At 35.9% G+C, this 19,172-nt stretch overlaps 2 protein-coding genes across 4 annotated transcripts in view; one reads left to right on the top strand and one right to left on the bottom strand.

The window, feature by feature from the left end:
* The window catches only part of LOC121380043 (folliculin-interacting protein 1-like), a 37,834-nt gene extending 32,215 nt beyond the window's left edge, over window positions 1-5,619 (top strand). For both annotated transcript variants that reach the window (XM_041508773.1, XM_041508771.1), the window contains exon 20: window positions 718-5,619. In XM_041508773.1, coding sequence (XP_041364707.1) covers window positions 718-787 — 70 coding nt within the window. In that variant the 3' untranslated portion in view covers window positions 788-5,619. The remainder of the gene's footprint in view (window positions 1-717) is intronic.
* Window positions 5,620-7,451: 1,832 nt separating this feature from the next.
* On the bottom strand, window positions 7,452-18,827 carry LOC121380044 (evolutionarily conserved signaling intermediate in Toll pathway, mitochondrial-like). 2 transcript variants are annotated; one of them, XM_041508774.1, is made up of 5 exons: window positions 18,676-18,827; window positions 13,201-13,763; window positions 10,532-10,755; window positions 8,920-9,136; window positions 7,452-7,970 (listed from the first exon to the last, which is right to left on the bottom strand). In XM_041508774.1, exons 2-5 carry the CDS (start codon window positions 13,751-13,753, stop codon window positions 7,705-7,707), a joined length of 1,260 nt encoding a protein of 419 aa, XP_041364708.1. In that variant the 5' UTR covers window positions 13,754-13,763; window positions 18,676-18,827; the 3' UTR covers window positions 7,452-7,704. The 2 variants fall into 2 exon arrangements, with proteins under 2 accessions (XP_041364708.1, XP_041364709.1); XM_041508775.1 differs by lacking the exons at window positions 13,201-13,763; window positions 18,676-18,827 and adding an exon at window positions 13,149-13,172.
* Between the last annotated feature and the right edge of the window lie 345 nt (window positions 18,828-19,172).

Genomic DNA, 19,172 nt, shown 5'->3' with positions numbered 1-19,172 from the left:
GTTACACACCCGTTGGTGAGAACATCATGTGTTATTTTTGATAACACATTGTTGTTTACACATGTATGTGTGTTAACAATTTCAAGACATAAGACTGGCTGCTCCTAGGTGATGACCAGGTCACCGATGCCAAATGTCCAATAAAAAATCCAACGCGATGGAAATCAATTACATTGTGACATATAGTTAACCTGACAATCATGTGTCTGTGACATGTAAGTTAGCTACAAGTGCAATGGCTGTAAATAACTTTTAGTAAAAAAAGATAAATACAATAATACATTCGTGTCCGTTAGATATCATTTATCTCACAACTCATTGTTTAAAAACGTATCAAACTCGCTTTTGCTTGTTAGATACATTTTAAAACAACTCGTCGTGAGATAAATGGTATCTAATGGCCACTCATGTATTATTCTTTATTTACAACACTCTAAAAACCACACATACATCAAATGCAAATTATGAGGTAAGTATTGGTTCACATGATTTACGGTTTTACATTTATATATTGGCACATATATTCCATTGCAGTAAAACATAATTAATTGTAGTCAGCTTGAAAACAGTTCCAAACATATTCAATGTTTAACCAAATTATCAAATTTAAGTTTTTCTCTGGAGAAACTGCATATCAAGACTGAAAAACGTTGTGGAATACAAAGAGTTGTATAATATATATTTGTAAGTTAATAATTTGTTTTTAATCCATTACAGATTTGAAGCCAGTGATTTACCACTGCTGTTAGCAGTTGCAGGAACTCATTCCCCAAGTCTAGATCTGTAAATTGAGATGGGGAAAACCCTGGCTTCACAGTTAGCTAGAAGAGGTCAACCATGTTGTGATGAATTTAAATCTTATAGTACATTCTTCACTTGAACCTCTCGTCAGTGTGATAAACCTACGGAATGCGGTATCCATGCTGACTGCTCAGGAATGCGGTATCCATGCTGACTGCTCAGGAATGCGGTATCCATGCTGACTGCTCAGGAATGCCGAATTCATGCTGACTACTCAGGAATGCCGAATTCATGCCGACTACTCATTAACACAGACAACAAACCAGGAGCTGTATCACATCTCTGAGCCTGGACCACTGGTTCTCGATAATCAGTCCGGTTGTAGTCCATCTATTTAACGTGGGTGGTTCTCGATAATCAGTCCGGCTGTAGTCCATCTATTTAACGTGGGTGGTTCTCGATAATCTGTCCGGCTGTAGTCCATCTATTTAACATGGGTGGTTCTCGATAATCAGTCCGGCTGTAGTCCATCTATTTAACGTGGGTGGTTCTCAATAATCAGTCCAGCTGTAGTCCATCTATTTAACGTGGGTGGTTCTCAATAATCAGTCCACCTGTAGTCCATAATCAGTCCACCTGTAATCCATCTATTTAACGTGGGTGGTTCTCGATAATCAGTCCACCTGTAGTCCATCTATTTAACGTGGGTGGTTCTCGATAATCAGTCCACCTGTAGTCCATCTATTTAACGTGGGTGGTTCTCGATAATCAGTCCGGCTGTAGTCCATCTATTTAATGTGGGTGGTTCTCGATAATCAGTCCGGCTGTAGTCCATCTATTTAACGTGGGTGGTTCTCGATAATCAGTCCACCTGTAGTCCATCTATTTAACGTGGGTGGTTCTCGATAATCAGTCCACCTGTAGTCCATCTATTTAACGTGGGTGGTTCTCGATAATCAGTCCACCTGTAGTCCATCTATTTAATGTGGGTGGTTCTCGATAATCAGTCTGGCTGTAGCCCATCTATATAACGTGGGTGGTTCTCGATAATCAGTCCACCTGTAGCCCATCTATATAACGTGGGTGGTTCTCGATAATCAGTCCACCTGTAGTCCATCTATATAACGTGGGTGGTTCTCGATAATCAGTCCGGCTGTAGTCCATCTATTTAACGTGGGTGGTTCTCAATAATCAGTCCACCTGTAGTCCATAATCAGTCCACCTGTAGTCCATCTATTTAACGTGGGTGGTTCTCGATAATCAGTCCACCTGTAGTCCATCTATTTAACGTGGGTGGTTCTCGATAATCAGTCCACCTGTAGTCCATCTATTTAATGTGGGTGGTTCTCGATAATCAGTCTGGCTGTAGCCCATCTATATAACGTGGGTGGTTCTCGATAATCAGTCCACCTGTAGCCCATCTATATAACGTGGGTGGTTCTCGATAATCAGTCCACCTGTAGTCCATCTATATAACGTGGGTGGTTCTCGATAATCAGTCCGGCTGTAGTCCATCTATTTAACGTGGGTGGTTCTCGATAATCAGTCCACCTGTAGCCCATCTATATAACGTGGGTGGTTCTCGATAATCAGTCCACCTGTAGCCCATCTATATAACGTGGGTGGTTCTCGATAATCAGTCCACCTGTAGCCCATCTATATAACGTGGGTGGTTCTCGATAATCAGTCCACCTGTAGTCCATCTATTTAACGTGGGTGGTTCTCGATAATCAGTCCACCTGTAGTCCATCTATTTAACGTGGGTGGTTCTCGATAATCAGTCCGGCTGTAGTCCATATAATTAACATGAAAAACTAGCAGAAAATGACACAGGACAATTGCCTGTTGCTGCTATACAACATGACCCTAATCTGCTGTATTGTACAATATGTGCAGAGTAGCCAAATAGGATCATTATTAATTTAAGGTTCTTTATTCAGACAATGGGAGTTTTTTTTTTTCATTATCCTCAAGAATAGTTTAAAAGTTTTTAACATTAAAATGGCTATTTAAGTTAATGTATTTATGACACCTCTGCTTGCACAATTACTGTGTGCATTGTCAATGGCAATGTGTGTTAATTTCAGTGGATAGTTAGGAATTGACATCATACCATGGTGCAATATCTTTAAATCTGTCGCCATATGTAAGATATTGTCATATTGTATTATGAAGGTCACACACTGACCTCTCAAATGGATGTGTGAGAATGTTTTATCACCTTTAGCCATAGCAACTAGTGTTGTAGGTTCCGTTTCAATATTTTACCCCTCTGCAAAATGTTAGCCTATACTTGGTGAGAATGTTCTACCCATAATTCAGTTATAGTATTGTCCTTTAATGACATAACATCAGTGTCACTACATCAGTTTTTGATGAAACTTAAACATTCTACAGCAAGATCTGAAATGATGTGTTAAAAACACAGAAAATACAAGGTTAAAACAGATTAACCAATATTAGCCAACAGCAGCTATGAGACGTTACATGGATCACAGTGCCAACACTCGAGAAGAGGATGGTATTGTTCATTGCTACAGCTGGCATTTGTTGGTTGTAACATCCCACTTCTGACACCATATCGTGTTATGTTCATTTGGGATTAGGTTCCAAGTCCTTGCAGCAATTATAAACACAATACAATAGGAAGAATCTGTTGGTAGTAACTTTCATAAGTGCATCCACCATTACAGGCCTGGAGCGAGGCACCCTGGATGTTCTCGACAAAAGCAAATAATGTTAGATACTCTCTAACCTTAGACTCGAGGTGTCCTTACAGTCTCGAGGTGTAGTCCGTCAGCAAACACAAAGAAGATGGAGCTTGGAACTAGTAGACATTACCCCGAGGGGAGTGTGGTCTCATTAATGGTGTAATAGGAATACACGGCTTTGAGCTTTTGTTGGTTGGAATTAACCATGTATAAATTGTTGATCTGTAGGTTTACTGATAATACCTATGTATATTCATCTTGGAAAGGTGGTGCTAAACTTTTAATATGGATGTATTTTATTACAGTTGATCATTTTAACACAGAAACTGAATGAACATCATTTAAGTATTGTGCAATCTTTGTGAAATATGCAATATGCCAGTAACATTACTTTGTGAAAAGTTGCAAGACTAGTGTTTATTTATTGATGGTCACCAAAACATTCACTGTGCTTATTTGTTTGCTATTCAACTCAGGAATTAATAGATGAATAAATTATCTAATTTCTTCACATTACCAAAACAGTCATTGTTAAAACACTTAATATGGAAATACCAGTGAATGTTATCTACGCAATAGGGCTTTATTTAAATGAAATTTAGAATAAACTCACTAAACTGCAGATGGAGATGGATCATTTTGCACAAAACTATAGCATTTGCAGTTCAGACGTTGCCATAATACATACATCACAGGGCTTTAAAGATCTCTTTATATTAATTGAAAAATGTAGCGGGTTTCCTCTCCAAGACTACATGTATTTGTCAAGATTACCAAATGTTTGACATCCAATAGTCAATGATTAATAAATCAATGTGATTTAGTGGTGTCGTTAAACAAAACAAACTAAACTTAAGAAGCAGTTTGTTAGATGTATATTTCAAGTTCATTTCATTTGTCATTGTATAAATCCTAAACTATATATTTTGTTTATGTTGAACTGTTCACCATTGTCATACTGTAAAAAAACTACCAAGTGACAAGACTGTACACTTTGTGCGTTTGTGACAAGACTGTACACTTTGTTTGTCTCTTTTTGTGCTGCTTTAATATTGATTAATAATAATATTATTCAGCAGCTGAGTGTCCTAACTTGCCAAGTCTTTCATATGTTAAATACATTCGTATTCATACAGGGTTGGGTATAGCACTTGGTGTACAGCTTTTCTTATGATGTCTTTCACGTCGGATCCCACAGAATCTTTTATATATGTGTATCTATATATAATGCCTTGTAATTGCATGTCTTGTGATAAATAATACATTTGATGTCATCCTCTAATGTATTGTTAAACAGAGTAATGTTTTTTGTTAAAATCACAAAACTAACCAACAACAGAACAATAACACCAAGACAATCATGGGGAAATGTGTTGAAAAATTTAGAAATGTCTTTTTGTTAATCACAGACTAGCAACAGAACATTAACACCAACACGATCAAGGGAAGCAGTGGTTGTCAACCATTTACTCTGTATCACAGCTATCACTTGTATCGGAGAATAAATATTTGTAGAAATCATTGCTTGATGGAATTAACATTGCTCTAGAATTTGTTTTCTGGTAAATTTTCAATGCTTGAATAGACTTTTTGCTTGAATCAGTTTTTAGAAATTCATTGTAGTTCTTTTTAAAATAGTCTTAATGGGCCGTTCACAAACATCCACATTTTTACGAGTGTACAAACCATACGCTAAGCAACATATTTTGGGCCAAAAGTCTGACGAAGATGATCAGTATATATTAAAAAAGAAGAAGAGAAATGTGCCCTCTGACAGGGTGAGACCTACTCAGGAAGAACTGGCATATTACCACCTAACACCCATATCTATTTTGTGAAGGACTTTTACAACTCTCCATTTTAAATTGCAGAAATACTATGCAATTCTATTGCCAAACTAAAATTTGTGCATTTCATTTCTCATCAAAAGTTTTAGTTGGCAATAAATGTTTTTATAAATTTACAAATGTGTACTATTCAGTTGCAAAACTATTTCAGATTAAAATATTGATGATACTACAATTAGCTGCAATGTATTCTTTATAGAATGTAGCAACAGGGTTACAAAGATTTGTTGAAATGTTTAATTTTGTGATTGTAAATCGGTTTTAATATAACTGTGACATTACCTTGTAATAATGTTAACATAAATGTATTTATTAATGAGTGTTACTTGTTTGTTCTTTATTGTAAAAATTGCATGATCAAGAATTTTGTAATTTAATGATGATGATCGTATTTTAAATACTGAGCATTAGTCTGCGAGCTGTATGTTAATTAATTTATGGTGTATACTGCTGGAAATCTGACCTGGTACCAAGAGATTCAGTTGGTTCAAAATCATATTATTATTAAATGTAGATCATAAGACCCGATTTCAACCAACATGAGTTTGGGCATGTTTCTGTGTGTAAGTATAAACTATTCCACACAAGTCATTCGGGGGGAAAGTGGATTGATGAAAGATTTTTCAAATTTGACATCGTAACATGAATTATTTACTGTTGGCTTAAAAGTACACTTTGACGAAGTCAAACGTTTATAATTTATGTAAAAACGCAAGATGTGGGAAAAGCACAAAATTGAAAGAAAGTCTAAAAATTAGCCTACAGAGTCAACCTGGGTTCCAGTGTGCTACACCATGGAATATTCACAACAGGGATTTTACAGTAAATGATTTGGCTGGTTCTTGCTTTATATTAGTATATTAGTATTATATTACATTCAAAGATGTTGAGATAGTATACTAAGAAAAGCCAAAATGATTAGTAGCACCAACTTAATTCACTTGAAGCATTGTGAAGTTTGTATAAAATACAAAGACAGTGTGACGTATAATGTCAGAAATGTGTGGTTGACTGTCGGCAGCACGTTAACTTCTTGACACTGGACGAGGGTTTTGGTTGCAGTCACTCATTCCTGTTGGTGTCAGTGAGGTCCCTGTTTTTTCCCCAACAATATATTTTGACCTTTGCAACGCTTGGTTTAGATGTGGAAATCTGTTTCCACCACATAGATTACTCCTGCTGAATCTTTCCAAGGATGAACATGACATACCACTTCCTAATTATTGTTATATACCAGTTCTGGGTAGTTCTTTTAAAAATAGTCTTAAAGGGTCAATCACAATTGTCCACATTTTTCATGAGTGTACAAACCATTCGCAAAGCAACATGTTTAACCAAAAGACAGTTTTAGATAATTTATGTAAATATTAACTTGAGACATTTAATACATTCAATGAGTCCAAGAAATGGTGGGACTGCTTTTCTTCAGTAGACCTGTTGCGTATGTATTTTATCAAAGGTAGTCCTGTCAAGTAGGTGGTGTCAACACGATACGCCTAGTAACACATTTGATACCAATTGCTTCTTTCTTGTGACTGCCCAATTCAAATTAGCAAATGTATGTCGAATTACATTGTCGCGTATTCAGAAGGGAGCCCTCCTGAGCAATTAGACTGGTACTACTTCTATCATGTAACATTATCTAACATCAGTTGCGAAAACCAGTCTAAATCTTGCCCTAAATGGGCCACAGATCTTGCTGCTATGATGATGATGATTCATATCCTACATCCTAGGAAGAGGAGCAACTTTAAAATGGCACCAACAGAATTACAGTATAAATATAACTTTCAATGTTAACATCTCCACTTCGTAGTTCTGAGAGGGTTGCACCCACCTTGAATCTGCACCTGTGCATCCATACTGACTGCGAATAAAAACGTTAATAGATCTGAAATCAGAAAAGCTTAAATAAGTTTTAGCTTTTTACACACTATATTAAAATCATACTTTCAGCTTTTTACACACTATATTAAAATCATACTTTCAGCTTTTTACACACTATATTAAAATCATACTTTCAGCTTTTTACACACTATATTAAAATCTACGACTAAGAGTCAGAATTACCAAAAGTTTGACATCCAATAGCCGATGATTAATTAATCGATGTGCTCCAGTGGTGTTGTTAAACAAAACTTGTAAACTTTAATTGATATTTACATACATTTTTGTTTTATTATACACCACAGAAATACAACATCCTGCCACACAATATAATAATATATTTCTACAAGTCTTGAACTGATCACCCGATGGTGACTCCTTTCGGCTTCTCTTTCTCCAGAAGTACATTGTAGTATTTGTGATTCTGGGGACCTGAGAGAGAAGACGATGGGCATGTCTTCAAGGGTGGGTTTCCTGCCACACAATATAATAATATATTTCTACAAGTCTTGAACTGATCACCCGATGGTGACTCCTTTCGGCTTCTCTTTCTCCAGAAGTAGTACTTGTGATTCTGGGGACCTGAGAGAGAAGACAATGGGCGTGTGTTCGAGGGTGGGGTTCTCGGTCTGGAGGTACCGCACCCAGGTGACGAGCGAATCCTTGGAGGCGGTGCCGGTAATGCACATCGCTAACACCGTGCCATCGTCCTGCTCGTGGACACTCGGTCGTGGGACGATGTCCGTCGACTCCTCGCTCTCAAACAGAGTCCAGTTAAACAGATCTGAAAACAAGAAAAACACCTGCTAAACAACAAAAACACTGGTAAAACAACAAAAACACCAACAAAATGGCAAAACAATAAAAAATACTGGTAAAACCAGGGACCTACATTTAACTTTGGCTGTAAAAACTATAGTCCAATCCTACAAAATGTGTTTTGTAAATAATTTCTGTTTGCTTTGACGTAAGAAGAAAAGAAAGTGTTTTGGAAGTAACAAAAAAATATTATTTTATGTTTGCACTTTAAAAAACAATCTGCTCAGAAATAAATAACTTGTAGTAGATTCAATAGAATGAAAAAATGCATTCCCCGTGGGACAGACTAAAGTCTGGCAACCATTTGACCTAACCAGGTCTCAGCCTTTATACTTATAAAACCTTTTTCAAAGTCTGGATATAGGCTTCATCAACAACATTGTGAGACCTCTATGTTAAAGGGAGATAACAAGTTTAAGAAATGCAAACAGTGACAAAGCAGAGTTACAAATAAATTTACAACCAGTAATAGGCTGCTATAGTCCTTCCCACACCTTTTTTTTATACTATGGAATTTACTACAAGTTAGATATTTCTGAGCCAAATGTTTTCTAAATTGCACACAAATATAGTATTTTTTGTTATTTCCAAAACACTTTTATTTTTCTTCCTACGTCAAACCAAAACATTTTTGTAGAAGGCTGGGATGAACTATCAGTTAGCATTGATTAGCTTTTAGATCTTAATATCTGTAACATGAGTTACAGAGGAGAAATAATTCCGGTATTTTAGGGGTAAAATAAAATAAGTCTGGGGGGAATGATCCTGCAGCCCACCGCACCTCCGCAGAGTACTCTGCCACCGAGCTACATCCTGCACCGGACTCTACAGACAAAAACAAAGGAAGGAAGGAAATGTTTTATTTAACGACCCACTCAACACATTTTATAGGCAAAAACTCTTCATTTACTTACCTTCATCATCGTCTTTGACGGGAACGTGTTTGGAAGGCATGGGGTCAGCGCGCAGTACGAAGTACGTCAAGTATTTATCTCTCAGCCACACGTTGTAACCTCCCTCCACAAACAGGGGGGTTTTCACGGGGTGCTGTTTCAGCAGGGACTTCTGGGTGGGGCTCTGTGCTGATGCTATGAACGTGACTTCCACTGGATCCGTCTCCACTTCCATGGTCTAGTCAAAGAGGAAAAGAAAAGGAATGTTTAGTTGTCGACAACTTGGCACACATTAAATTAGTTATTTGCTGGCTAACACAGTTGGAACACATTAAATTAGTTATTTGCTGGCTAACACAGTTGGAACACATTAAATTAGTTATTTGCTGGCTAACACAGTTGGCACACATTAAATTAGTTATTTGCTGGCTAACACAGTTGGCACACATTAAAAATTTAATGTGTTTTGTTTTCAATGACACCGCTAGAGCACATTGATTTATTAATCATCGGCTATTGGACATCAAAATGTTTTCCATTCGCAGCAAGGGATCGTTTATATGCACTTTCACACAGACATAACAGCACATAACATGATGTTGACATACCAGTTGTAGAGCACTCGTTGGAACAGGAAACAAATCAAATCAGAGAATGGGTCCACGCGGGTTTTGGTCCTATGAATGAAACACCTCAAGCGAGAGCTCTACCAACTAAGCTACACATTAAGCTCACGGTTCAGTGTCTACCACATCATTATTTCAAAACTTGCTTCAAAGAGTAACCAATATTTATAGTAGAGATGCACAGTATAACTGGTAGGGTTAACTACTGCGGTCAGTTTTACTATTACAATAGTATTGCGATAATTAAAATACTATTGTAATAGTATTGCAATAGTTAGTGTACCATTGCAATAGAATTGTGAATTCTTAAATCACTTGATAACAGTGATATGAACAAATATTTTGCAAAACTAGTTACCTCAGTATTCTAAAATGTGTGTGTGTGACGTATGTGGTGTGTGTGTGTGAGTGTGTGTGTGTTTGTACTCAAGTTATTTATAATAATGTCACTCGGTAGTGAAATCATGCATTGGTCAGACCATATTTCACTATGCATACTATCGAAACAACTATCGATGAATTGCTATCGAGGCACTGAATATCGTAACATCAATAGTTCGATGTATTGATACACCACTAATAACTGGTATACCGCAATATACATTTTGAACAATGTGTATTACAATATTTTTCTAGCGTACTAGTGTATTGCACTTATATATTTTGTACATGGGTTAGTGCACATATAATATTATTGTATTTATTTTATTTTCAAACAAAAACTACCAGTTTAAGAAAAAAACCAATTGTTGAAGTCATGTCTGATTACAATTATCAATAATGACTATAATAGTGAAAAATATGCCGTAATGTTTAAAAAGTAGGGTCTGTTATTTAAAATGATGACCTACTTTCACAATTTCAGGGCTGTACTTGTCTTAAAATAACTAAACAAGACTCGGGGCACAGTAATACAGTGTCTGCCAGCAAATGCCACATCCCCCACCAAGTACTGTACAGCCCTGGCAGGTTTTGATCAGCACTTGCTCATAAAGGATTTCACCTACTTTCCAGACCTTTATCTGGTTCTCACGGTCAACTGCCATCCGTTTTAAAGCTAGCATGGCTAACATTATTGAATCGTCTGGTAATTCCCAAGGAACAGGGTACGGGTTGGCATTCTTGAACTTTGGCATCCAGTACATCATCCGCCGGTACTTTCGGAAAGCATGGGCATCAGGTCCAAAGATGATTCTCAGAATTGTACCAAAATCATGGTCCGGAATCACACCTACATGAACAGATTATTACAGAAATCATAATTACATATTCTGAGTGTAATCTAAAACATTGCCACGATTCGTGTTCTCCCGATGCTAGAATATCATGTTTGAGGCTTTTTAAAGTGAAAAAAAGCAGTTGGCTGGTTACAGATGTATGTACATATATATCTGCATATGCTGAATAGTACTATGACATTTAAAGTATATATACAGTGGATTCCGTCTAAACTGAATTCAAGTGGGGACTGACGAAATACAGGATGGATTGTATACAGATTACAGAGATGCCAGTTTGGACAGAGTGTGACACTGTACATCGAGATATAATTACCATTGTCTTCCATCTGTTCCAGGAGATCTACTGTACATCTAGAGATAATTACCATTGTCTTCCATCTGTTCCAGGAGATCTACTGTACATCTAGAGATAATTACCATTGTCTTCCATCTGTTCCAGGAGATCTACTGTACATCTAGAGATAATTACCATAGTCTTCCATCTGTTCCATGAGATCTACTGTACATCTAGAGATAATTACCACTGTCTTACATTTGTTCCATGAGATCTACTGTACATCGAGATATAATTACCATAGTCTTCCAGCTGTTCCATGAGATCTACTGTACATCTAGAGATAATTACCATTGTCTTCCATCTGTTCCATGAGATCTATTGTACATTTAGATATAATTACCATTGTCTTCCATCTGTTCCATGAGATCTACTGTACATCTAGAGATAATTACCATTGTCTTCCATCTGTTCCCCCTGCGTGTGTGCTGTAACCTCACCGTGGTGCAGGGGTGTAACATTCTCTTTGAGAATGGCCAATACAGCACAAAATTGAAGTTTTGAGTAAAATTCAGTATCCGTAAAATTCTGTGATATTTGTGTTTTTGCACAGTTCTTTACACTGTTTTTGTTTAAGTCTTGAATTTTTATATTGACGTTGATTTATTTTATTTATTTGCATTACCATAGTTTGACACCCAATAGCCGATGTATTTTTCGTGCTGGGGTGTCGTTAAACATTCATTCATTCATTCCATCTGTTCCAGGAGATTTACTGTACATCTAGAGATATTTTCCATTGTCTCCCATCTGTTCCATGAGATCTATTGTACATCTAGAGATAATTACCATTGTCTTCCATCTGTTCCAGGAGATCTACTGTACATCTAGAGATATTTTCCATTGTCTCCCATCTGTTCCATGAGATCTATTGTACATCTAGAGATAATTACCATTGTCTTCCATCTGTTCCAGGAGATCTACTGTACATCTAGAGATAATTACCAGTCTTCCATCTGTTCCATGAGATCTATTGTACATCTAGAGATAATTACCATTGTCTTCCATCTGTTCCAGGAGATCTACTGTACGTCTAGAGATAATTACCATTGTCTTCCATCTGTTCCAGGAGATCTATTGTACATCTAGAGATAATTACCATTGTCTTCCATCTGTTCCAGGAGATCTACCGTACGTCTAGAGATAATTACCACTGTCTTCCATCTGTTCCAGGAGATCTACTGTACATCGAGATATAATTACCATTGTCTTCCATCTGTTCCAGGAGATCTACTGTACATCTAGAGATAATTACCATTGTCTTCCATCTGTTCCAGGAGATCTACTGTACATCTAGAGATAATTACCATAGTCTTCCATCTGTTCCATGAGATCTACTGTACATCTAGAGATAATTACCACTGTCTTACATTTGTTCCATGAGATCTACTGTACATCGAGATATAATTACCATTGTCTTCCAGCTGTTCCATGAGATCTACTGTACATCTAGAGATAATTACCATTGTCTTCCATCTGTTCCATGAGATCTATTGTACATTTAGATATAATTACCATTGTCTTCCATCTGTTCCATGAGATCTACTGTACATCTAGAGATAATTACCATTGTCTTCCATCTGTTCCCCCTGCGTGTGCTGTAACCTCACCGTGGTGCAACATTCTCTTTGAGAATGGCCAATACAGCACAAAATTGAAGTTTTGAGTAAAATTCAGTATCCGTAAAATTCTGTGATATTTGTGTTTTTAAACAGTTCTTTACACTGTTTTTGTTTAAGTCTTGAATTTTTATATTGATGTTGATTTATTTTATTTATTTGCATTACCATAGTTTGACACCCAATAGCCGATGTATTTTTTGTGCTGGGGTGTCGTTAAACATTCATTCATTCCATCTGTTCCAGGAGATTTACTGTACATCTAGAGATAATTACCATTGTCTCCCATCTGTTCCATGAGATCTATTGTACATCTAGAGATAATTACCATTGTCTTCCATCTATTCCAGGAGATCTACTGTACATCTAGAGATAATTACCAGTCTTCCATCTGTTCCATGAGATCTATTGTACATCTAGAGATAATTACCATTATCTTCCATCTGTTCCATGAGATCTACTGTACATCTAGAGATAATTACCATTATCTTCCATCTGTTCCATGAGATCTATTGCACACTGTTGTTGTCGGGGGAAATGCATCATCTCCACCTGCCAGGGACCTTTCGGTATCATCCTCTTTTCTGGAAACACCTCCAGGATTTTTTTGTACATTTCCACATTTCGATGACAACCAAACTCTTTCATGCGCGACAAGGCAGCGTATATGAACTCCACATGACCTCTCCTGTACAAACTTTCTTTAGATATGTACATCTTGATAGCCTTCTGAAACGCAATCATATCTGCTGCTCTCATCTTGACAATTTCATCAAACAGCTCAGATGACCGTATTGTCAGAGTATTCTGAGTATCGAGGGTTTTTAAATCATGTTTACTCTTTGACACAGAAATATGAAACTGCCGTACTGTCAGTGTCTCAGTGTTGTGAGGGCACAGATATTTTTGATCACATATAATATTCTGTGAACTGGATATATGAAACTGTTTTACTGTTTGTTTCATTTCAGAAGCTTTTCGACAAAGACCAATAAGCTTTAGACTGCTTCTTGCAGGCAACCTTAATGTTGACATGATTACAGATCTGAAAGTAAACAGTAAGACATAATCAAAGTTGTACCAGTATTTTTAAACAACAAAAATAATTTGCATTAGTGTCAAATGATACCGGTACATGTATTAAAATATTAGGTGTTTTTTCAATGTGCTACCAAATTATCTTGAGGAGAAACCCCACTTTCGCTACACAGTATAGGTTTTACCTTCCAACTGACACTAGTACAAGATTGGATCCAACAGGACATAACAAAATTAGCCAGTGTACTCCAACCATAAGAGAGTAAGGCGGACAGCAAGACGGACATGTGGACAGTTATGATGCTCTCATTACAGCCAGAGAAAACTGTATATCAAAACTGTGCAATCTGAGCCGACCAAATAGTAGTCAAAGATTCTCGCTCTAATACAACAACAATCCTATGTTTCACATTAAATACCTTTACATTATCATTTTCTAATTGATATTAATCACTAATACACACACTACAGGAAGAAACCCATCAGCACCTACGTATTTAACCAGCACATTATTGAAAGGGGGTGCTGTCAGGGGACTTCCTGTAGTGTGTGTATTAGTAATTAATATGTAAAAAATGTGTTATCAGCAAACTCAAAAATGAAGTAAAGATATTTAAGGTCAAACATAGGGTTGTTGTTGTATCTTTGACTATTGTTTGGTTTGCCCAGATTGTGTAATTTTGATATATATTATCCTCTGACGGTAATGAGAGCATTATAACTGTCCAAAGGTCCGTCTTGCGCTCTTACAGTCAGAATACATGGGCTAGGGGCGATCAACAAAACATAACAAAATGATTGCTGATCAAGTCGCCCCCTACTAACTTGCCCCAGCGGTTGGTTAACTCACCGAAAACTGTTTAGTCAACTCACCCCCAAAAAGTTACCCCCAACTCGCCTCAGGGTGTGGTCAACTTGTCCCAGTGTTTTACATACATCAAACACCTAAGTCTTGCATGGGTTGGTTGACTTATATTTAATAGCTCCAACTTATCTGTGGCAGTCTGGTTACAGCAAACAGCAGTAGTTTAATCATTGTTCACTTCTCACTACTGTAACAATTTACACCTCTAACTCCCATTTAGAGTATGTTCTGGCATGAAATATATTGCAGTTCCGTCAAATCTAATATATTATATTTTGAACAAAATAAAGGGCATGTGGGGCAAGTTGACCATTCACTGGGTTGAGTTGACCAATCGCTAGGGCAAGTTTGTGACTTTTTGAGGTGAGTTGAATAAACAATGCGGAGCGAGTTGACCAACCGCTGGGGTAAGTTGGTTTTGGGACAAGTTGACCTGCTCCCAACTAAATATGTCAACTCAGATGGATAAATCCTATGGTCTACCGTATCTCAGGACAAAGCTTGATGACTGTCACTGAGGTATCATCCACAACATTATTCTGACTATTGACTATAGGAGAAGCCACAGTGACGTCACATGTTTTGATCACGTGGTACCGCGCGAGCGCTGGTAGGCAAGAAACCAGTTGACAATACTGGCATTAGTAGTAATGAACAATCGAATGTTTTTCCGTCAATTAAATCAGTGTAGACTAGTTTTGATGAATGGTATTTTGTCATGGTAATTTCATACGTTGTTGTTAGATGCACAAGTCACTGTAGTAAGGATTATGAAATTAGTTTCATCAAATACAGTGGAAGCGAAACGTTGAACAGTTAAATCTGACAACAATCAACTTTGCCCATCCCACAACGGAGATCGTCATTTTATACAAGGTTTGTTGTATGTTATTCATTCGTAATACTAATACACGTCAGTATTTATTGAAATGAAAATTGAAAAGATAATAAAAAAAAATAAAATAAAAATAAAAGCCCCCACCAAACTGACATGGAAACAAAGATGCCCTGTGAACAGTAGGCCTACCCAGTCAATCGACAAACAACGTTTTATGTAACTTTTTGTTTGTATTGACAGATCCATTATAGTGGGTAAAACAAAAACTGAATATATTTTATATTGTATTATGCCATAAAATATGTAGGTGGCTGGAGTATTTATATTTTTAATTAAATAACAGGGAGTGTGTGTGTGTGTGTGTGTACAATCAAGCATATATATATTGTTTCATATGAAAATGGTTCTGAAATATTTCCATTTATTAATTATATTATATGTTAATTATAATGTTTTACTTTTTGTATTGAAGAAGTGATCCACAGGTGTATTTGTAATGTGTAAGTTGATTTTTTAATAATAAAATAAAAGGTATAAACATTTCAGGGTGGGATATCAAATGTATTAAATCATTTGTTTGGGATTAAAAATAAGTAAATACTAATAATAAAACTGGATATTGATCCACAAGTTGGTGATAGCCACCATATTTTATTAAAAACATAAATTATGTTACATGCATTTATTATATAAGTTATCTGAATTTGTTTGCAGCAAATAAAGAAAGAAAAGGGGAGCTGATTGTATTTACAAGTATTATTGTCATCAGTGACAGATGTCAATATGTCTTCACAAATACATTTATGTGTATTCAAATATTTCAATAATATTCAATATACACAATATAAAACTTTCATACTTATATATCATAGAAATTTACCAACTTTCTTATTTTTTTCTAGGTATCAGTGATCCCTGTTTGTGGACAAAAAGAGAACCGGCAACTCTTGGATGAAAAATGGGCCTTTCACGATGAATTAAGGGCGTTTAAGTTTTAGGGTGAATTAAGGGATGCTAAGGAGAACACTGGTATTGGATTCAGCGATTCTTTTCTACAGTATCTCATGTTTCTGTGCATAAGAAGGATACCAGAACCTTTTTCACTGACTTTCCAAACTACCATGTGCAATATTATTGGGGCTATCCAGTATGTGATGATGACATTGATAACACTTGGATTTAATCTTTTTTTACCAGGATCTCTATTTTCTAATAAAAACAGACTTTACAAAATCAATAAAATTATATCGAGAAACAATAGACAACACATATTTATTATTTTCTTTTTCTATTATCATTATAAACCAATGATCAAATGATATTTGCATTGTGTTAATGTGTGTCTTACATTTAAACATTGTATTGTTACCATTTACAGTAATTTGTTGTTTTAACTGGTTTATTAATCAGGTTGAAAGTGATAGCCTTTGAAACTGTGCCTCTTGTCAAAGGTAACTGACACTGTTTTAGATTTGAAAGGAAGGAATCTTTTTATTTAACAATGCAATCAAGTCATTTTAATTACGGATATATAGAGTCCGACATGTTTAGGGATCACACAGATAATATTAGGGAGGAAACCTGCTGCTGTCACACAATGGATTACTCTTTCCGATTAACAATAAGGGATCTTTTATATGCATCAGCCCACAGACAGGATAATAAATAGTGTAGCCTTTGTTACACCAGTTGTAGAGCACTGGCTGGAATGAGAAATAGCCCTATAGGACCACCAACAGGAATCAATCCTAGATCGACTGCGTATTAAACTATGTCCTGGCCTGCATGGGATTAGGCGATTAAAATATTAATGGCAATTTTTATGTATATATATATATAAAAAATAATGCTACAAAATGTTCTGAAGATGTAAAGCACAAAGGTGAGGGACCAAGTAAATTAAATTTGAGATGTATCCGGTTTAAAAGGCTAAGTTCTGTACTAATATTTAAAAAGGGACGCTGTAGCTAGAGGGAGAAATGTATGTGTGGTCATGGAACATGTATGGAAACTAAATTTAGGTTCCTCCATTTTAATACAATGTGTTAATATGTATCCGATATCAACAAGTTTAAGGAATAAAAAAGGACTTGATAAAATTAATAGTTTTAAAAGTTTTTGTAAAGTTTTCTAATAAGATACTTGCTTAAATTTATTGTTCATGAAAAGCCTTACAAATGAACCAGTAGACAAGTCTGATGTGTTATATATATATATAACTACTGTCTATATACTGTCTACTGGTTGTTCATTTGTAACAAATGTTCATATATATATATATATATATATATATATATATGTATGTGTATCTATATGTACATATATATGTATCTATATGTACATATATATGTATATATATATATATACATATATATATATATATATATATATATATATATATATATGGGTTATTTAAAATTGTTTAAAGAAATAATTTCCTTTAACAAAGTGTAGGCCAATTATTTCTTTTAAACAGTTTTAAATAAAAAATATAGGCTACTCGTTTTATTTTATTAGTTTTATTTGTGTGTGCGCGCGCTCGTTTGTAATGCTTTACTTGAAATATGGACCAGACGCTTTAAAAATACATGGACTAAAAATATTTATTCAGGTGAAAAGAAAAAGAAAAAAAAAGGAAGTTTGCTATAGTTTTGAACTCGGTCAATCGTCATATTTTATGGGTGGAAAGAGTACATGTATCTCCTCCATACAGGAGCTATGTAGAATAGCGTTCCCGTGCTACAAGCGGTAATTTAAGCACGTGTTGGCCATTCTTTGCTATTCACGCTACGCTAGTTCGCTTTGTTACTAATGGACATTATGATAGACTTCTGCCTACCAGATGCGCGCGCATGCTGATACGTGACGTCACTTCCCTAAACACATGGCTTCTCCTATTAGGAAAAATATCCGCCCGGTCCCCCCTTCCCCTAACCTTAACTCCAACCCTAACCCCAACCCTAGCTCTAACCCCAGCCCTAACCCCAACCCTCAACCGTAACTAAAAATAATAATGGAGGGGACCAGGCGGATATTATACCAATCAATGTGCTCTAGTGGTGTCGTTAAACAAAAAAACTTTTAACTTTTTGAACTAAAGTTCAAAGCTGTTATCATGTTATGACAGTTCTTTTGGAACATTCAACATCATCTTGTCAACATTTTAGTGTTTTTGCACAAAATATAGGTATGTATAAATAAAATGTTTGATCTTACTATTGAATAGTTCTTTTCTTTCCTTCACAAATTAATGTTTAATTTAACTTTTAAGGAACTCATGTCAACAGCGATATACCGTGGACTTCCTACGTTCCGCATTTTACTATGAAGGGAACTGGATAAGTGCAAACAAACAGCCCAACGTCAGTTAATAACTTTCATTTGAAGGGAGGTAATTTGTATAGGCGATTAGTTTCTTAATGAGGCCCTTTTAAGGTAACTATTTACTGATGCGTTTAATGTTAAAAGCTGTACTTTGTTTAATTTCCAACGACAAAAGGGTTGTCGTCTAAAATAAATATGATTTTAGAGTTAACACATGGCATTAATCATATGTTTCTGATCCGTACAAATGCTGCAAGAATAGTCATGAAATGTTTTAATTAACGTCACTAAACACATTTTTATCTACGATTAATAAATGTTGTCAGACATGGTTCAAGATCACACAGATAATGAGACCAAAAAACAACAACCAAAAAAAAAAAAAACCC

This window comes from Gigantopelta aegis, chromosome 8 (genome assembly GCF_016097555.1).
Source record: "Gigantopelta aegis isolate Gae_Host chromosome 8, Gae_host_genome, whole genome shotgun sequence".
NCBI lineage: Eukaryota > Metazoa > Mollusca > Gastropoda > Neomphalida > Peltospiridae > Gigantopelta > Gigantopelta aegis.
Note: the sequence above shows the minus strand (reverse complement) of the source record. Positions and strands in the feature narration are given on the sequence as shown.

Bases quoted from the DNA above. Each gene is read 5' to 3' on its own strand.
- LOC121380044 (XM_041508774.1), bottom strand. From the start codon at position 13,753: ATGTCAACATTAAGGTTGCCTGCAAGAAGCAGTCTAAAGCTTATTGGT. The intron at 10,756-13,200 runs GTAATTATCTCT...CTGTTCATGTAG, and splicing joins GGAACAGATGGAAGATAATG to GTGTGATTCCGGACCATGAT. The intron at 7,971-8,919 runs GTAAGTAAATGA...TCTTGTTTTCAG, and splicing joins CGTCAAAGACGATGATGAAG to ATCTGTTTAACTGGACTCTG.